This window comes from Malaclemys terrapin, chromosome 4 (assembly GCF_027887155.1).
Source record: "Malaclemys terrapin pileata isolate rMalTer1 chromosome 4, rMalTer1.hap1, whole genome shotgun sequence".
Classification (NCBI taxonomy): Eukaryota; Metazoa; Chordata; order Testudines; family Emydidae; genus Malaclemys; species Malaclemys terrapin.
In genome coordinates this window covers 21485176-21503801 of record NC_071508.1, presented here as the reverse complement: position 1 = coordinate 21503801, position 18626 = coordinate 21485176, and the positions used below count along the sequence as shown (strand labels likewise).

Below are 18626 nucleotides of genomic sequence, written 5' to 3'. Positions count from 1 at the left end.
CTGCCTGTAGGCCACAGCCCCTTCTCGATTGCTGCCCTGCCCTGATTGAGGGCCCTGGGCAAACAGACTCTCTACCATTACTTGGCCTGACTGCAGGCTAGAACCATTAACACTGAGCTACTTTTCCCCTGAACCAAGGTACCCGGAAGTATCATAGCAAAGGGCGTGGTCTCCCGCCCAGACGGACGGGGAGGGAGCCGTGAATCCCTTACAGTCTCTCTTTCTACTCATTCATACTTTTTCTCTAAATATGTCAAAACACAGGCACACAACCTTCCCCCGGCCAAACACAGAAAAATAATACAAAATAAATTTTCAAAATGGCAGACGGCACCAAAAACATACACGACTGGAAATGGGGAGGGAGGGCGGGACGTAAATGCTACACAGTGCATGGAAACCTATCAAAAAGTACATGGTGATGAAAGCTATCGAGCAGTTAACTACTCACATGGCTGCGCAGAGCAGGCGGCCAATGGGGAAGAAGCCATGGTCTGGCACGAAGCTCCCAGGGAAGGGAGGCTGGCTTTTCCCAGAGCTAGGGCAGCTGGGCAGCTTCAATGACCGGGCTCTCCTTAGTGCACATTGTTCTTATCCTATGAAAGCATGTCCATAGGCTGCTGTGGGCTGGCGGGTGGTTCTTGAACGCCTCCAGGATGAAGATGGTCTGAGAAGCCAGGCTTTGGACCGAGGAGTTGCTGTCCTGCTGCAAGCCTTTGAGGTCTAAGATTGAAAGGAAGGAAATGGAGGTCAGAGCCACAGAGCTCTGGAGAGCCCCAGCAAACCAAGCCAGTGCTGTACCTCTCGGCCTGTGACAAGGAGGCAGCAGGCTGGGAGGCGGGAGGCAGGGGACTAGCAGGAACAACCAGCAACCTTCACTAAACATCCCTGCTGCCCTCCACAAATGAGGGAGCCTCCAGACACAGGCAAGAAGTCCCAATGAACCCCATTTACTCACTATTTCTAGGACTGCCCCATCCCTGCAGTATCTGAGCACCTCATCCCTGCCTGTATTTACCCTCCGCCTTCCCCCCAATGCACAGATGGGCACTTAGGTCCAGAGAGGGGGAGAGTCATAAAGGGGGCTTGGACATTGTTAGGCTATGCCTAACTTTAGGTGCCCTGCTGCCATCCAGGAAATGCCGAGGAGGGAGCTCAGCCATTCTCTAGCTCTGGTTGGGAGGCCCAGCTGTGAACCTGCTCTGGGAGTGAGAAGCCTGAGCTATATCACTCCCCCCCTCCAACATTCGCCAACAATGTGGAGATGCTGCTCTGCCCTGCGCTGCCCAGGGGTCCGGGCACGCAGCAAGGAGGTAGGTGACCGGACGTCACCTCTGCCTCATTTGGAGCAGTGGCTTCACCCCAGGCACCCCACGTGGAGGTGACTGCTCTAAACACTGGGCTAGTGAGTGCAAGGGGGGAGGCAGCACCCCACCTCGGCTGTGTTTGGGGGGGGGGGCAATCGTCTCTGAAGGCCAGCCAGCTCAGGCCCAGTTTGGGGATCTGCCAGGCCGCAGCTCTGAGGTCAGGGCTAAGTGCCTGGCACATGCCAACCAGCAGACACGACAGGGTGAGGAGGCAGCTGATCAGGGGTTTGGGGATCTACATTTTGCATCCCTTTGTGGCTCTCGCCCGAGATCCTGCTGGCGTCGGAGATTGAACCCAGCCCACGGCCCTGGGCCGTTCATCCCCCTAGCGCTCAGTGCTCAAAGCAGGTACCACCCACCGTTGCAGATGGCATCCAGCTTGTCCTGGCTCCTCTGGTCCAGCTGCCGGGCAGCGAGCCCTACACATACAAACAGCTCGTCACATCCCCGCAGCCCCAGCGAGGGTGTCAAATGTCACCCTCCAAGCAACCCCTCGCTTCCCCCGCCCCTCGCTGGCCAGGACGGTGCTCCCGAGTCCCCAGGGGAAAGGGTGAGTCCCCAGGGATGGTTACAGGGCTGGTTGCCAAAGGAGAGCACAGCACCTTGAGGGTTCACTACCAAGAGCCCATGGTGGGGTATGGGGGGGGGGAATGGGGACTGCATGGGGAGCAGTGGGGTTAGAGGGGGCCCATCAGCCGATCAGGGCAGTTTGGGGTGAGCTTGCTCCTGCGGACTTCTGACACCCTTGATCCTGCATTGGACAATCAGGAGCCCAAGGGTTACTTCTCGCTGCTGGCAGGGACTGAGGAGAGCCTGGGACCGGATCCAGCCCCCCTGTTAAAGGGACCCCTGCTCTGTGGTTACCTATGAACCTGATGGCCGCTTGTCTAAGTGGAGTCTGTGGGTTCTCCAGAAAGGCCATGGTCTGGCACAGAAAGTTGTTGGCTCTCCCCTTGTAGCGCGTCAGCTAGGACCAGAACAAGGGAGCACAAGGTTATTAAAGGCCTTTCCGTCCCGCAGGCCGGGTTCCAGGTGTGTGGAGCGCACGTCCTGTTTTCACCCCTCTTTCCTGTGCCGGGGGGATCACGCAGAGGGACTACACCCAGGGCCAGGAGTGGTCCCAGGGCTGGGGCTCAGTGTGGGCACAGAGCCGGGCAATGGGGGGTGCCCTATCCACCGATTCCCCCGCTCCTACCACGAGGGCTGCGCAGTGAATGACCTGAGGGCTCCCTCACCAGGCAGTCACAGCTTTGCCAGATATCCTTGCGCTGGATGAAGCCACCAAGCTGGTGCCACTTCAGGAATTCTGCCGCACTGCTGAGGGTGTCCCAACACACCTGCAAAACAAGTGGGGCCAGGGCGAGCCGGCCACGGTTACGGGAGCTGGAAGCCACTAGCCTCGTTACCCGGAGGCGGGGAGACCGTGCATGCTGAACGCTTCCCGGCCCCAGGTTGCTTGCGGAAGGGCGGTGGTGTGGCTAAGGCAATAGCTGGAGACCTGACTCAATTCCCAGCTCTCCCTGCAGGAACTCAGGCAAGTTGCTTAGGCCCAGGGCTGCAAAGGGATTTAGGTGCCTAATGCCTATGGGTGATCAATACTTTTGAGGCGCTAGGCCTCATGCTGTGCCTCAGTTCCCCTCCTCATGGTGGGTAGGAGGGAGAATTCATTAGTGCTGGTGGCATTTGGCTCCCAAGTGATGGTGGCCATGAGCGCTAGCATGTGCAGAGACACCTGGGGCGGGGAGTGGGGGGGCGGCTTGGGCATCTCATGTCTAGTACGGGCTGTCCGGGCCGCTTGGCCAAGGGCACACTGGGTCCTGCGCACCATCTGGAGACTGGGTAGCTCTGCTCCTGGTAGGGGCCATGGCCAGGGTTGTGCTCTTCCCACCAGCACAGCCAGGGAATGTGCGGAGGCCAGTGGCTGTAGGAGTGGTGAGGCGACCCCTCCCCCCACCCAATCTCTCAGCCTGGCTGCAGGGGGGGAGTGTTGGGCTCAGAGGATGCAGGGAAGACTCAGCAGTTGGGTGGGGTGCCATGGTCATGGCGCTACTGCACTCAACGTTCAAGTGATTTTGAGCGCCTGACTGTCACAGCACTGAGCACCTGCCCTCTGTCAGCGAGACCCTTTAAAGAGGGGGTGTCACATGCTGCCCCCTCAAAACAAATTACTGGTCACTCTGTAACGGTATCCGCTGCAGGCTCCAGCTCGTGGCCTCACCTGGGACACGTTGGGACGCTCATCATGCACAAGGAGGAGCAGCGGGACCAGGCTCTGGAGCACATGCGCCTTCATCCGCCTCCTGTCGAGCCCCCTTACAAGCTCCAGCAGGTGTTTAAAGAGGGTGATGGAGAGCACCCGGAGCCTGCTGGTCACCTGCAAGAGACGACGTGGGGAGGAGACGCTGTGACAGTCATTCTCACCCAGCGGGGCGAGCGCTCACTGTGCCAGAGATGTCTGCCCTGCAGGGGGTATTGGTAACTCACCCCCCAGCCATACAGCCACAGCTGGGGCCAGAGTCTCATGGGCATAGCGCCATTGAAGGCAATCGAGATGCAGATTTCCACCAGTTGAGGGGCTGGCCTGGTAACTTCTTGGCCAGGGAGAGCAGTAAGGTGGGGTGAGACTGCCCCTGGGCTCTCACAGCCAGCTCTGGGCACACTGACATCAGCACACACCTGTGTCAGCCAAGGGGGAATGCTCAGGGCAGAGCAGCGCCAGGACAGGGGCGGCAGAGAGGGAGTGATGAGGAAAGATTCAAAGAGCGAAGGAGGGGGTGTAGTTTGTCCTCCCGCTTTGCGGGCCCAGCTCACACTGCTCTTGACCCACAGCGGCCCTCTAGCCAGGCCAAGGGGGCCAAGCGTGGGGGGCAAATTCCTACACTGGTGTTTGTTCAAGCCACGCACAGGGACCTGGGGTGGATTTAACCCAGGGCCAAGGAGTGGTAAATGTGCAGGAGTTCCCAGATAGGGGGCCTTGGAAGCCATGACTGGAAGCCACCCAGCCTCCAGGGGCTCGGAGTGGGCTGAGGGTTGCCCCACTCCTGTGCATGGGTTTCTTGTTAACTCAGAGCCAGCCCCGCTTGGTCACATGGTGCTGCTGGGCCCCCGCCCTGCATGGCTGCTGGCAGAGCTGAACCAGTCCAGTGACCAGGGAGGCTGGGCGAGCTGTGCCAAGCAGGGAGAACCAGGAGCAATAGCTGGATGCTGTAGGGAGGGGCCACTGCTTTCTGGGAGGTGAGGCTGAGGGGGCAGCCTGGGGACGGGGTGACTTGAGCTGTTCTGGGAGTGGCTGAACCTTTAAACGGTGACCCCAATCAGCAGTTACATGTCACCTCCGGGCACCAGGTTCTAGACAAGGCAGTTCTCTGCGTGACATCTGTTGTAAAAGTGTTCATAAGTTCACCTCACCTCAGTCCCTGGAAAAATCATGGAGCAGGTCCTCAAGGAATCAATTATGAAACACTTAGAGGAGAGGAAAGTGATCAGGAACAGTCAGCATGGATTCACCAAGGGGAAGTCGTGCCTGACTAACCTAATTGCCTTCTATGAGGAGATAACTGGCTCTGTGGATGAGGGGAAAGCAGTGGATGTGTTATTCCTTGACTTTAGCAAAGCTTTTGATACAGTCTCCCACAGTATTCTTGCCGCCAAGTTAAAGAAGTATGGGCTGGATGAACGGACTGTAAGGTGGATAGAAAGCTGGCTAGATCGTCGGGCTCAAGGGATAGTGATCAATGGTTCCATGTCTAGTTGGCAGCCGGTTTCAAGCGGAGTGCCCTAAGGGTCGGTCCTGGGGCCAGTTTTGTTTAATATCTTTATTAATGATCTGGAGGATGGTGTGGACTGCACTCTCAGCAAGTTTGCAGATGACACTAAACTGGGAGGCGTGGTAGATACGCTGGAGGGTAGGGATCAGATACAGAGGGACCTAGACAGATTTGAGGATTGGGCCAAAAGAAACCTGATGAGGTTCAACAAGGACAAGTGCAGAGTCCTGCACTTAGGATGGAAGAATCCTATGCACTGCTACAGACTAGGGACCGAATGGCTAGGTAGCAGTTCTGCAGAAAAGGACCTAGGGGTCACAGTGGACGAGAAGCTGGATATGAGTCAACAGTGTGCTCTTGTTGCCAAGAAGGCTAATGGCATTTTGGGTTGTATAAGTAGGGGCATTGCCAGCAGATCAAGGGATGTGATCGTTCCCCTTTATGCGACATTGGTGAGGCCTCATCTGGAGTACTGTGTCCAGTTTTGGGCCCCACACTACAAGAAGGATGTGGAAATATTGGAAAGAGTCCAGCGGAGGGCAACAAAAATGATTAGGGGTCTGGAGCACATGACTTATGAGGAGAGGCTGAGGGAACTGGGATTGTTTATTCTCCAGAAGAGAAGAATGAGGGGGGGGGGGGGGATTTGATAGCTGCTTTCAACTACCTGAAGGGGGGTTCCAAAGAGGATGGAGCTCGGCTGTTCTCAGTGGTGGCAGTTGACAGAACAAGGAGCAATGGTCTCAAGTTGCAGTGGGGGAGGTCTAGGTTGGATATTAGGAAACACTATTTCACTAGGAGGGTGGTGAAGCACTGGAATGCTTTACCTAGGGATGTGGTGGAATCTCCTTCCTTGGAGGTTTTTAAGGCCCGGGTTGACAAAGCCCTGGCTGGGATGATTTAGTTGGGAATTGGTCCTGCTTTGAGCAGAGGGTTGGACTAGATGACCTCCTGAGGTCCCTTCCAACCCTGATATTCTATGATTCTATGATTCTTTTAGCCTGTTTATCTGATTTGGCTGCGCTCTTCCTGTCTGGCCACTTCGTAGTAGGTTCTTGGAACAGTAGTTCTGAGTTGTCTTTCCATGAGGAGTTGTGCTAGACTAGATGCAGGAGCTGCTGTTGGTGTTGATCTGTAATTCAGAGGAGCAAGGAATGGATCTTCCTGCTGTCAGATGTTTTTGGCTGTCTGCGCAGCTCTCTCAGCCTCTCCATTCGCTTGTGAGTAATTTGGGCTGCCAGTGATATGAGCAAAATCATATTTCATTCAGACTGACTTAAATTCTGCTGCAGTGAATTGTGGGACATTGTCCATCACTAGTTGTTCTGGATACAGAAATGAGCAAACGTACACTTCAGTTTCTCAATAACACTGCAACATGTTATGTCTTTCAAGTACATTATTTCTATATAGCTGGAAAAGTAGTCCACAATGACCTGGCAATGATGTCCTCTGAATTCACAAAAATCTGCAGCTAGTCTTTCCCAGTTCTCTCTCTTGTAGAGGTGGTTGTTCACTGGTTCAGCATTGCCTCTTAAGTTGATTTGGACTAGATCACCTTTCAAAAGCCCAATAGCATCAGATCCTCAAGTTCTTCCATCTTTCTCACTAGGCCCATCATGGCTGCTACACTGCAGCTGAGAAGGTTGTTGGTCTTTGATCTCATACACACGGAACGCAAAGCTTTTGTCTTTGTAAATTGGTTCGGTGCCCATGCAGTTCAAAATCCCTTCAGGGAGGGTCAGAGCTGTGTGACATCAGCTCTCGAGTCAACTTTAAAGTCAATAGTCTTGCTTTGAATATTCAATGTCACTCTCCAGGCGGGCGCCATGTCATCACAAGTGATAGATCCCAGAATCAATGGGTCTTGATTGTCTGCAATATGAGTCAACTCCCTGACTGCTTCAGTGCAACGAACAGCTGCAAAATGTCCATATTTCAGGCATTTATTACAGCATGCGCCTCTGTCTGGACATGTATCATCCCTTGGGATATGACTTTTCCACACCTTGTGCATGTAGACTGGCATTTGTCCCTCTTAGCCTGCGAATTCTCTCTCCTTACCTCAGGGATTTTATGAGAAAGACTTTTAACACTTAAGTGTCTGTTTGTAGCTTTTAAGCTAGTTGCAGGTTTTTCAATTTGCTTTTGCCTGTTGTTTGACTAATTCTGACTCTTGCTAGCTGTATAGCTGTGGGTAGAGTTAAATCTCTCTTCGGCGGTAGCTACTGTGAAAGGTTTTTAGCAGTGTTGTTATAGCTGTGACAGTCCCAGGATATTAGAGGTAGGTGAGGGAATATCATTTAGACCTCACCTGGCTTGTCTCTATGAAAGGTTTTTATCTTTTAACCCAATAACCAGCCTGTTTCTGAAATTTTCATGTTTTACATTCCCCAAATCACAGTTTTCACCCAGGGGATGCAGAGGTCTTCTAAAACTTTCAACATTTTCCCCTGGTTCTTGAATTCTTTGCTGAAAACATGCTCTTTAATAAACCACATTTCCCTTGGTTATAAAGTGTGCATCAATCCTAACCACAACCCTTGCATAGTTGTCTTTGTGATGGTCTTCAGTAAAGTCAAAGGAGGTAAAGATATGCTCTGCGTGCTTCTCCATAGCCTAAATTAAAGTCAATACCTGTATATCCCCAGTTCCTTTGTGCAGCTTGTTTGCAATGCAAAATCGTGCCAAACATTGTTTCCAGTCTGTCCATTGTGAAGGGTTATGAAAGGTGACGTTCTCTGGGGAATCAGAGTGGGACATGTTGATGAGGTCCTGCAAACTTCGTTGCTGTTCCTTCCGTCTGCAACCTGTGTTGCTGTTTTCCTTTGGTTTCTGTTCTTAGTTTACTCCTGACACCATATCATGTTCTGTACCAGATATGTACTGCCTACAGAGCTTGTTTACACACACCAGATGGACAGTGCTTAATTTGTAATGAAAGAGGTGCTGGGGCTCAAGCAATTTTTTTACAATCATAACTGATGCAGCAAGCCCAGAGATGCCAGGGCTAAGCCCTGGCAAGCCCTGGCACAAGTTGAGCACTGCAGATGGGTTCATCATAAGAACCGTTAATGCTCTGCTGGATACAGCTGAGGTTCATTTAAATAAGGTATTTTACAGAGCATCACCTAGTAGTCGAACAGTATCATACAGGGTAACATGCCATTACACAGGTAGCCTGGCTTGTTTGCTAGACTCCATCCCATGTTAATCTTACTAGCCAGCTGCTCCTGCCCCCGGTGTCAGCTCAGAGCAGCCGGGCAGGCTCTGCACAAAACTTATGGGAGCGGTCTGGGGGCATCAGAGCTGCACTGCAATGGGCATAGGCAGATGTTGAATTGGCACCTCGCTGGTCTTCCCTCCAGTTGTTGAGGCCTATTTGCCTTTCCCTGGTGATGGGCGTTGTGTTCATTAACGCTATTTGGATTTAACACCCCCCCCATAAAGAACCTGTTCTGTTCCCCTCGGGCCCGAGAGAGGTTTGGTTTAAAGGGCTCGCCCCAGGGCGAGATCCTGCAGCTGGGGTCCAGGAGACCCTGGGAACAGCTTGAGCCGGGCCTGTGCCACTACTAAATAAAGAGCGGCAGGGTCCCAGCAGAGTTCGGCAGGGCTGAGGGTAGTATTTAGTGTTGTGAAAGCTGGGGAGGTGGGTGGACGCTCCAGGAGCCCCCACTGGGGGTTACCCCTAGAAGGCAGTAATGGATGGGCCCCTTTCTCCTGCCCACTTGCTGGATCTCATCATCCAGTGGGGGACTGGACATCAGTCTGGTGAACGTGCCGGCGGGGGCTAGTTTGTGGTTATGAAAGACCTGGGGAGAACTAGGCCCTCCTTTGACGCTGCGCTGCCATGAGAACAAAGGGGAGAGGAAAGGGTGGTAGCTGCAGAACCTACAAACGGAGCCGTTTCCTTATGGAGCTCCCAGGCCAGCTGTGGGATTCCTGGCCAGGGAGAGGAGGGGCAGGATTTTCACCAGGGTACCATCACTTGTCACCCTGGAAGCCAGCAAGAGCATTGCAGCACCCTGTGCTGCAGAGGCCCCCTCACTGCATGCAGACTCAGGAATGCATGTCCTTCCACAAGGGGAGCCTTGTCCCCAGGCTGCCCTGATCCTTGTCAGCAGGCCTGCAGGACACAAGGGTTCCCATCCTTTCTGCCATACGCTCTGATGGAGAGTGAGGTAGCAGAGGAAGGTGGGAATGGGCTCACGTCATTTACAACAATCCTTTTTCTGGCTAGGACCATACACAGGCCCTGCTAGCCCACCCGCCAGTCCCCATTCACAGGTCCGCAGTTTGAACGGTCTCCCATGGGCCACCAGGCCTTACATCATCAATGAAAGGCAGGAGTTTCTCAGCCACTTGCACAGCCGCGCGGCTGGCGCTCTGCCTGTCCATGCCGGCAAGGATGTTTTTCAGCACGGTGATGGCCTCGGCGATGATGTCCCTGTCTACCTCCTGTAGTTGCTCCAGGACCTCTGGCAGCAGACGCTGGAGTTTCCCCACCTGCGTGAAATGAGGAGCTGCTTTACAAAACACCCTCCAGTGACCCACAAGCCATTTCCAAAACAACATCCACCTCCCCTGCAGACAGAGGCATGGGAACTAAGGGGGTGCTGCAGCACTCCCAGGTTTTACACGGGGCTCTGCTCCTGGCCCCGCTCACAGGGTCCCAGCTGTCAGCCCTGCGCCAACCCCCATCTGTGGCCCCAGCCTCGGTTCCCTTGCTCCATCCACCTCCCCCGCCCCCGGCTCCTGGAGCCATGGCCCTGCTCCTGAGCCCAGCTCTAGGGGTGGCAGGGGGTGTGGGCAGGGGTAAGGTGGGGTGCAGCACCTCCACTATAAAAAGTCTTCCAGCGCCCCTGCCTCCAGGTGACATGTTAGAACCTCAAAGCCTTTGCACAGCCAGCTAGGATCACGGGCAGCAGGGCCGGCTACCTGAAACATAAGCATCTGCTTCCTTGTACCCCAGATCTCAGGGGATGGTATTTATTAGCGGGTATCATCTGTGGAAAGTTCTCTGCACAACACATTGACCCCAAATAAATCAAGTCTATTATTGTTATAGGGGTTCAAATAGCACCTCGAGGGCCTATCTGCAATCAGGGCTTGTGCTGGGGGATTTCCAGGCACAGTAAGAGACGTCCCCTGCCCTAGAGCTTACAGGCTAGGCACACAAAGGAAGGATTTCTATCCCCATTGTACAGACATGGAACTCAGGCACAGAGAGGCTACGTGACTCGCCCATGGTCACCCAGGGAGTCTGGAAGAGCCAGGAACCGAACCTGGGTTCTCCCGAGTCCCTGTCCTTACAGCCCAGCCTAGAGGAGGGAGCCAATTTTGCACACGAGTTCTAGGGTTGGTCTGTTACTAAAAGCCAGATTCAATCATTTCTGTATTTGGTTTTTGAACCTTTCAAAGACAGCCCCACAAAACATTTTTGGAGAGGGTCCAGAGAAGAGCTTGAGAACATGACCTATGAAGGAAGGCTGAAAGAATTGTGTTTGTTTAGTTTGAAAAAGAGAAGACTGAGAGGGGACATGATAGCAGTTTTCAGGTATCTAAAAGGGTGTCATAAGGAGGAGGGAGAAAACTTGTTCACCTTAGTCTCTAAGGATAGAACAAGAAGCAATGGGCTTAAACTGCAGCAAGGGAGGTTTAGGTTGGACATTAGGAAAAAATTCCTAACTGTTAGGGTGGTTAAACACTGGAATAAATTGCCTAGGGAGGTTGTGGAATCTCCATCTCTGGAGGTATTTAAGAGTAGGTTAGATAACTGTCTATCAAGGATGGTCTAGGCAATATTTGGTCCTGCCATGAGGGCAGGGAACTGGACTCGATGACCTCTCGAGGTCTCTTCCAGTCCTAGAATCTATGAATCTATGAAAATCTCAACCGGCATCAGGGAAAAAAATGTGTCAAATACAGGCTAACCGGTTCCGGAAGAAAAAATGAACCACAAGCAAGTGAAAACCAGGCTGAGGCGCATGGAACGATGGGAATGGTGTATGACAAAGAATTATAGTCACGCCCTCTCCATGTCTGATAGAATCGTAGTCCGGGTTTAATAAACCGGACTGACCCGCTATTCTCAAGGTAAGTAAATTATCATTAGTGAGAGTTGCCTTCAGATTGTCTCCTCTTTACCAGGCTGCCAGATCTGTGTATTAAAGCCCCAAGGGTTTTCTCTGCCTTCACTATACTGTGTGTATCAAACTTGTTATGAGATCTTAGCAGCAAAAGGCCCCTGTAGAGCTCTTCAGAGGAGCAAGTGCTGCGGGACAGAGCTGTGACATCAACAGTTAAAACCTATGAGGCTTTAAAAGGGGATTTGTAGGAAAAAATGGTTCCTAATTGAAGCGAAATGGCTCTGTCTGGGCATCCCTGATCACTGGTGTCACCAGCATTCCCTGGGGTCTAGAGTCCACAGCTCTGCTGCTAATCTAGTGCTAGGGTTCTTTGGATCACAGAGACCCCAGACACAATCAGGCCCGGCAGTGCCAGGTACTGCACACACCCAGAGACACACCCCGCAGGAGCCAGGCTTGGAGACTTGCCCAAGGTCACCAAGCAGGTCAGTGACAGAGCCAGGAATAGAAGCCAGGGCTCCTGACTCGAGGCCAGGGCCATGTCCCCATGGAAGGTTTCAATGACCCCAGCCCTGCAGCAGCTCCCTGCGGTTCTGGGTTTATCCCCCAGCCCTCCTCCCCTCTCACCTTCTCTGGGCACAGGGACAGGTTCAGGAGGCCTTTGAGCGCCAGCCAGCGCACCACAGTGTTGGGGTCTCTCAGCTGCCCACTCAAGTGGTCCAGGATGGCGTCTTCCTGCTTATTGCCAAGGTCAGGGCACTGGAGGAGCTAACACATCAACAGCGAAACAAGCTAGAGAACGGGGCTGGACCCTCACGACTCATCTCTGCCAAGGGGCCCTTAGCTCCACCTGCCACGGGCACAGCATGCGCTGTACACCGGGCACCGCGATTGGTCACTGTGTGTGCCCCACTGAAACGCTGCTAGCGCAACGGGCCCTCGAGGCTCCAGCCGAGATCAAGGCCTACCCTGCTCCCTCACTAAGGCTCAGCTGCATGCGGAGCAGGGAGGGAGGGGGCTGCAGCCTTGTGTTCCAAAGGGCCGCCCGGTCTACGGGGGGCAGGTGAATTGGCCGTGGATGGGCCCGGCCTGCGCATGGCATACGGACGTCAGAGGGGGCTTCAGGGCCGAGGTCACACAAGGGACCATTCTATGGAGCTGAGCCTTGGGGAACAAGAGACACCCGACCCTGGGCTTTGCTCCAGCCCCGCAACACCAGCTGGGGCCGGTAACAATGTCCAGAGTCAGTGACTCCACCCATAGGGCTTTAGGAGCTTTCCCTGCCCCTGGTCACCCACCCACCCCCAGAGCCACCTACTCCTCTCCTGGCCATAGGCATGGGCGGCGAGTTCTATGGGCCCTCGGTGCCTGGGCACCATGGGCCTCGGCCCCGCCTTCTGCCCCCACGTCTCCCGGGCCATTTAAAAGAGCCCGGGGCCCCCACTCACCACCCGCAGTGCAGCGGAGCTGAGCGGCTTCCTGCCTGCTTGCTCCACATGGCTGCCGGCCCCTCCCTGCGGCCCCTGAGTGGGGTGGGTCTGTGTCCCACTGTCACGGAGTGTGGGGGAGTCAGGGCCCCGCACCCCCCACTTCCTGTGATTCACCGTGACTCTCACCAGCCAGTAAAACAGAAGGTTTATTAGATGACAGGAACACAGTCCCAAGCAGGGCTTGTAAGTACAACCAGGACCCCTTTAGCCAGGTCCCTCTGGGGGGCAAGGATCTTAGACCCCAGACTTGGGGTTCCCTGCCTCTTCCCACCCAGCCCAAAACTGAAACCAAAACCCCTCCTGCAGGCTCTCTCCTCCTCCTTCTCTCCCCCTCTCCCTTTGTCCAGTTTCCAGGGCAAAGGTGTCAACTTGCCCCACCCCCCTTCCTGGCTCAGGTTAACAGGCTCAGGTACTGTCCCTCACCTAAAGTCATCCCCTGCTCTCCCATCCCCCATGCAGACAGTCCAGTAAAACTAACCGACATACCCAGGTCAATCCACCCCGCTCCCTACTGCGTCACACCCACCCCAAGCGCCCCTGCAGCCAGTAGGAAGCTGCGCGGGCAGTGCCTGGGGGTAGCAGCACACGGAGGCCCCCAGGCCCGCCCTGCCTAGGAGCCCCAGGTAAGCGCCGCACCCTCCCAACTCCTCCCAGAGCCTGCACCCCCACCCCTTTCCCACACCCCACTCCGGCCCCCAAACTCCTCCCAGAGCCTGTACTCCCTCCCTCCACACCCCCTCCTGCCCCCAAACTCCTCCCAGAGCCTGCACCCCCACCCCTTTCCCACACCCCACTCCGGCCCCCAAACTCCCTCCCAGAGCCTGTACCCCCTCCCTCCACACCCCCTCCTGCCCCCAAACTCCTCCCAGAGCCTGCACCCCTCACCCCTTCCTGCACCCCCACCTTCTGCCCCAGCCTGGAGCCTGCACCCAGCACCCAAACTCCATCCCAGAGCCTGCACCGCAGGCCCCTTCCCCCACCCAAACTCCCTCCCAGGGCCCAACCTCTCACCCCTCCTGCACCCCAATCCCCTACCCCAGCCCAGTGCCTGTACCCCAGACCTCCTCCCCCCGCCCAAACTCCCTCCCAGAGACTTAGACAGGTGGGAGGCAGTTTGGAGGGGCGGGCTCTGCTGGTCACCACCAAAATTTCTACAAACCTGCCGCCCCTGGCCATAGGTCAGTCCCATGCCACAGTCACCGCTGGGCTAGGGCTGTTCTCACGACCCTCACCCGCCAGTGAGGCTCACCTGAATGAAGAACGCCATGGCCGGGATGTACCGCCTATCATCCCTGCAGTTGAGGATGGCCATCAGCTCCTGGAAAATCCAGCAACGCTCCTGGAAACTGACCGAAACCATGGCCCTGGCATGGGAAACACAAACACCACATCATTGAGGTGGGCAAGGACTGGTTCTCCATTTACAAATCTAACCAGACCAGTGCCACAGGACAGGGGATCCCGGGTGACTAGTCACGTGCAGCTGGCATGGACTAGTTCCTGCTGGCTTAAAATGCCCAGCAGCCTAACTGCTAGAGACCCAGACCCTTAATCACTCTACAGGGAGCCCTTCCACGAGGCCAGCTCCGAGCACGCAGCGCTGGGCTGTGTGACCAAGTGGGAGGGACGTTCTTAATGTCTCCTCTGAATACTGTGTGGTTGCCTCAGTTTCCCCTATGCATTTCTTAAGTCTCCAGTGTGCATAAATGGCTGACAATCTGTCTCCTAGCAACAAATGGCCAGGGCCCTTCCCCCCTTGCAAGGGGATAGCTAAAGGTGAACAAAGATCAGGTGACCTCCTGGCCCAGGAAAGAGACAAAGGCCAGAAAGGAGGGGCTGGAGGGGGGTTTCAGTTGGGAGCTGGCTGGGGACGGGAAGTGAGTGCGGACGGAGTTGTCTGCCTCGCTGGGCCCCAGAATGGACCCGGCTGAGGGGTCCCGTTTGCTGTACCTACAAGCTCTGTTTTAGACTGTGTTCCTGTCATCGAATAAACCTCTGTTTTACTGGCTGGCTAAGAGTCACGTCTGACTGCGAAGTGGGGGTGCGTGCAGGATCCTCTGGCTTCCTCAGGACCCCACCTGGGGGGACTCGCTGTGGGAAGCGCACGGAGGGGCATATGCTGAATGCTCCAAGGAGAGACCCAGGAAGGTGAAGCCGTGTGAGCTTCTTGCCCTGAAGACAGTCTGCTCCGAGGGAGAGGAGGCTCCCCAAAGTCCTGACTGGCTTTGTGGGGAGCAGTTCCAGAGCATTGCCCGGGGACTCCGTGATAGGCTGCAAGAGAACTGCAGATAAAGAAGGGCGTCGGTGGGCTCGGTGGCCTTTCTCATGTGCCCAGATATTGGGTGATGAGAGACAGAAGGTGGGTTAGGGAATATCTTAGATTGGTCTAAGACAAGTGTTAGAGCTTTCTGTGTTAGCGTCTCTCTCTCACACACAGATGCTGGGCCAGCCAAAGACATTCCCTCCCCCGCCTTGTCTCTCTCATGTGCTGGGCCTGACAGGGCTACACCAACGCTGCAGACAGACATGACGGAGGCTGTCTTTGCCCAGCCACGCCTGCCAGAGCCACGCAGGAAGCGGTTTACGCCAGGCAGCGCAGGGTGGAGAAGTAGCCGACTGACCCCTCGGCCAACGGCACAGAGGCTGTGGCCTCTTCCACGCAGGCGATTGGGAGCCGCGTCTCACCCAGCGGGGAAGGCGATGTGGCCGTGTCCTGGGCCCAGGGACGGGAGATGCTACTGCGGTCAGTTCTGGGCAGCAGCCCCAGGGACAAGACACTCACCGGGCAAGCACCAAGACGCCTTCGTGGTGCATGTCGGCGTTCACGAGCATGCCCCAGCCACCCTGCTTGTGGATGAACGTGGTCTGGTCCCTGTAGCCAGCACATTGGAGCAAGGCTTGCATGGCATCCACCGCATACCTGCATGCAGAGCGAGCCTCTTGTTACTGAGCGAGCCCAGGCCAGGCTCTGCCGTGTGCCTGCGGGCGACAGTTCAGAACCAAGGCGGGATGTCGGGCTGGTGGTACCTGACAGGGCTGAAGGATGCAGGCGTGTCCCCCTGGTTATTCACCCTCTCGTTATGCATGGACAGCTCCACCGTATATGTGATCTGGAATAGCAGGGCGATGGAGAGCTGAGGGAAGAGCTCCTTCACCTGCTGTCTGCAGGCCTGCTCCTTGAAGATCTCGTACAGGGCTCTGGTGGCCTGCAGCCAAGAACAGGAGACAGATGTCACTGCAGGGCCTTCGCCCTTTCCACGCTCCCCCGAGGCACCTAGAGAGGAGGGGTGGGCTGGGGGCTAAGGCCTGGGATGCTGGATTCAATTCCTAGCCTGTGTGATCTTGGCTAGAACCACAGAAGGGACTTCGGCTCAGCGTTGCCATGCCTAGCTTCATGTGCCCTGCTGCCCAGTGGACTCACAGCCCTGAGTTAAGTGCCCAGGCTCCATATACGCTCCAGAGGGAGAGTCAGTTGGGCCAATTGTTAAAGAGGGTAAACGGGATGGCCTGGGTAATTTCAGGCCTGTCAGCCTGACATCGATCCCAGGCAAGATAATGGAGCGGCTGGTACAAGATTAAATTAATAAAGAATTAAAGAAGATAATTTAATTAATGCAAATCAACATGGGTGTATGGAAAATATTTCCGGCCAAGAGAATTGCGATCTGTTTTTTGATGAGATTACAAGTTTGGTAGAGAAAGGAAATAGCATTGGCATAATGTATGTAGACTTCTGTAAGGCGCTTGAGTTGGCGCCACACTCCAGTTTGATCGGAATCCTAGAAGGATACAAAAGTAACGTGGCACACATGAATTGGTTATAAACTGGCTGACAGGTCTCAAAATGTAATTGTAAACTGGGAATCAGCATTGCACTGGTGTGTTTCCAGTGTGGTCCCCGCAGGGATCGGGTCTTGGCCCTACACGATTTAACATTTTTATCAATGACCTGGAAGAAAACATAAAATCATCACTGATAAAATTTGCAGATGACACAAGAATTGGGTGAGTGGTAAATAATGAAGAGGACAAGTCACTGATACAGAGCGATCTGAATCGCTTGGTAAACTGGGGGGCAATCAAACAGTATGTGTTTTACTATGGCTCATTGTAAATGAATACATCTAGGAACAGGACGGGGAATTCTCTCCTGGGAAGCAGAGACTCTGAAAAGGACCTGGGAGTCCTGGTGGATAATCAGCTGAACAGGAGCTCCCAGTGTGGCGCTGTGGCCAAAAGAGCTCATGTGATCCTGGGATAAATAAACAGAAGAATCTCGAGTGGGAGTATCTGGCACTGGTGTGACCCACTGCTGGGATCCTGGGTCCTGTTCCAGTGCCCACAATGCAAGAAGATTGTTGATAAATTGCAGAGGGTTCAGAGAAGAGTCGTGAGAATGATTAAAGGATTAGAAACCATGTCTTATAGTGACAGGGTGACCAGACAGCAAGTGTGAAAAATCAGGACGGGGGTTGCGGGGTATTAGGAGCCTATATAAGAAAACGTCCCTAAAATCAGGACTGTCCCTATAAAATCTGGTCACCCTACACAGTGAGAGACTCAAGAAGCTTGATCTATTCAGCTTAACAAAGAGAAGGTTGAGGGATGACTTGATTACTGTCCATAGGTATTTCCCTGGGGAACAAATATTTAGTAATTGGCTTTTCAGTCTAGCAGAGAAAGGTCTAACATGATCCAGTGGCTGGAAGTTGAAGGTAGACATTCAGATTGGAAATAAGGCATACACATCACAGTGAGAGTAATTAATCATTGGAACAATTTACCCAGGGTGGTGATAGATTCTCCATCACTGACCATTTTTGAATCACGATGGGATGTTTTTCTTCAAAGACCTGCTCTAGGAATGATCTGGGGGCAGTTCTCTGGCCTGTGTCATGCAGGGGATCTGACTAGATGATCACAGAGGTCCCTTCTGGCCTTGAAATCTATGAAGCTAAGAGTGGGGAGCTGCCTAAACCAGCCAATAGGAAATGCTGAGGAGAGGGGTGTGGCCTAAGCCCTACCCCCAAAGGGAATTCGGTATCTATCTCTACTTGGGAACACTTAAATAGTCATTGGAGCAGAGTTTAGACCCCGGGTCTCCCAGTTGGGTGCCCTAACCACTCGGCTAGAGACAGTGGTGTAGTCCAAAATCGGAAGGTACTGGAATGCCACTAAAATATTGATTTTCATAAACATGAATTATACAAATTCACATTTTATTTGTCTACTGAATTTCTGGTACAGTAATACTTGGCTAAACCAGGCCTGGCTGGAGACAGGCTGGCTGTCCAAAATAACAAGGTATTGGATTTTCTTTTTTTTAATTGTGTACACAGGGGTCGGCAACATTTGGCACACGGCTCGCCAGGGTAAGCACCCTGGCAGGCCAGGCAAGTTTATTTACCTGCTGACGCAGCAGGTTCGGCCGATTGCGGCCCCCACTCGCTGCGGTTCGCCATCCCGGGCCAATGGGGGCGGTGAGAAACCGCGGCCAGCACATCCCTCGCCCGCGCCGCGTCAGCAGGTAAATAAACTGGCCCGGCCCGCCAGGGTGCTTACCCTGGCGAGCCGCGTGCCAAACGTTGCCGACCCCTGGTATACACGCGCACACACACACAACTATAGTAGCTATTCAATTCATTTTAACTGTTGAAATCATTATGCTGAAATGCCATTAATGTGTACACAGCACACTATGTAAAAGATCTAAAGCTAGACAGTACAGTGAGAGAAACCCAATGAATGCGTAGCACGTTTTCTTTTTACTTTAGCCTATAGGCTAATGAAAATACAAAATAAATCATGCTGCTGCACTATAGACATTACTCTATCAGGTGGAAATAATAAAAGTTTATTTTAAATTGAAACTAGCTAGTAGGTTACACAAGTAACACAAAATACATCAAGGCA

General features: G+C 53.9%; 1 protein-coding gene across 1 annotated transcript; it reads right to left on the bottom strand.

Annotated features, from left to right (window-relative positions):
* Positions 1 to 253: 253 nt before the first annotated feature.
* On the bottom strand, positions 254 to 16074 carry LOC128837070 (maestro heat-like repeat-containing protein family member 7). Its single transcript, XM_054027906.1, has 10 exons — positions 15741 to 16074; positions 15496 to 15633; positions 13963 to 14077; positions 11851 to 11991; positions 9464 to 9640; positions 3586 to 3741; positions 2603 to 2704; positions 2232 to 2334; positions 1727 to 1786; positions 254 to 723 (listed from the first exon to the last, which is right to left on the bottom strand). Exons 1-10 carry the CDS (start codon positions 15797 to 15799, stop codon positions 539 to 541), a joined length of 1236 nt encoding a protein of 411 aa, XP_053883881.1. The 5' UTR covers positions 15800 to 16074; the 3' UTR covers positions 254 to 538.
* Positions 16075 to 18626: the final 2552 nt, after the last annotated feature.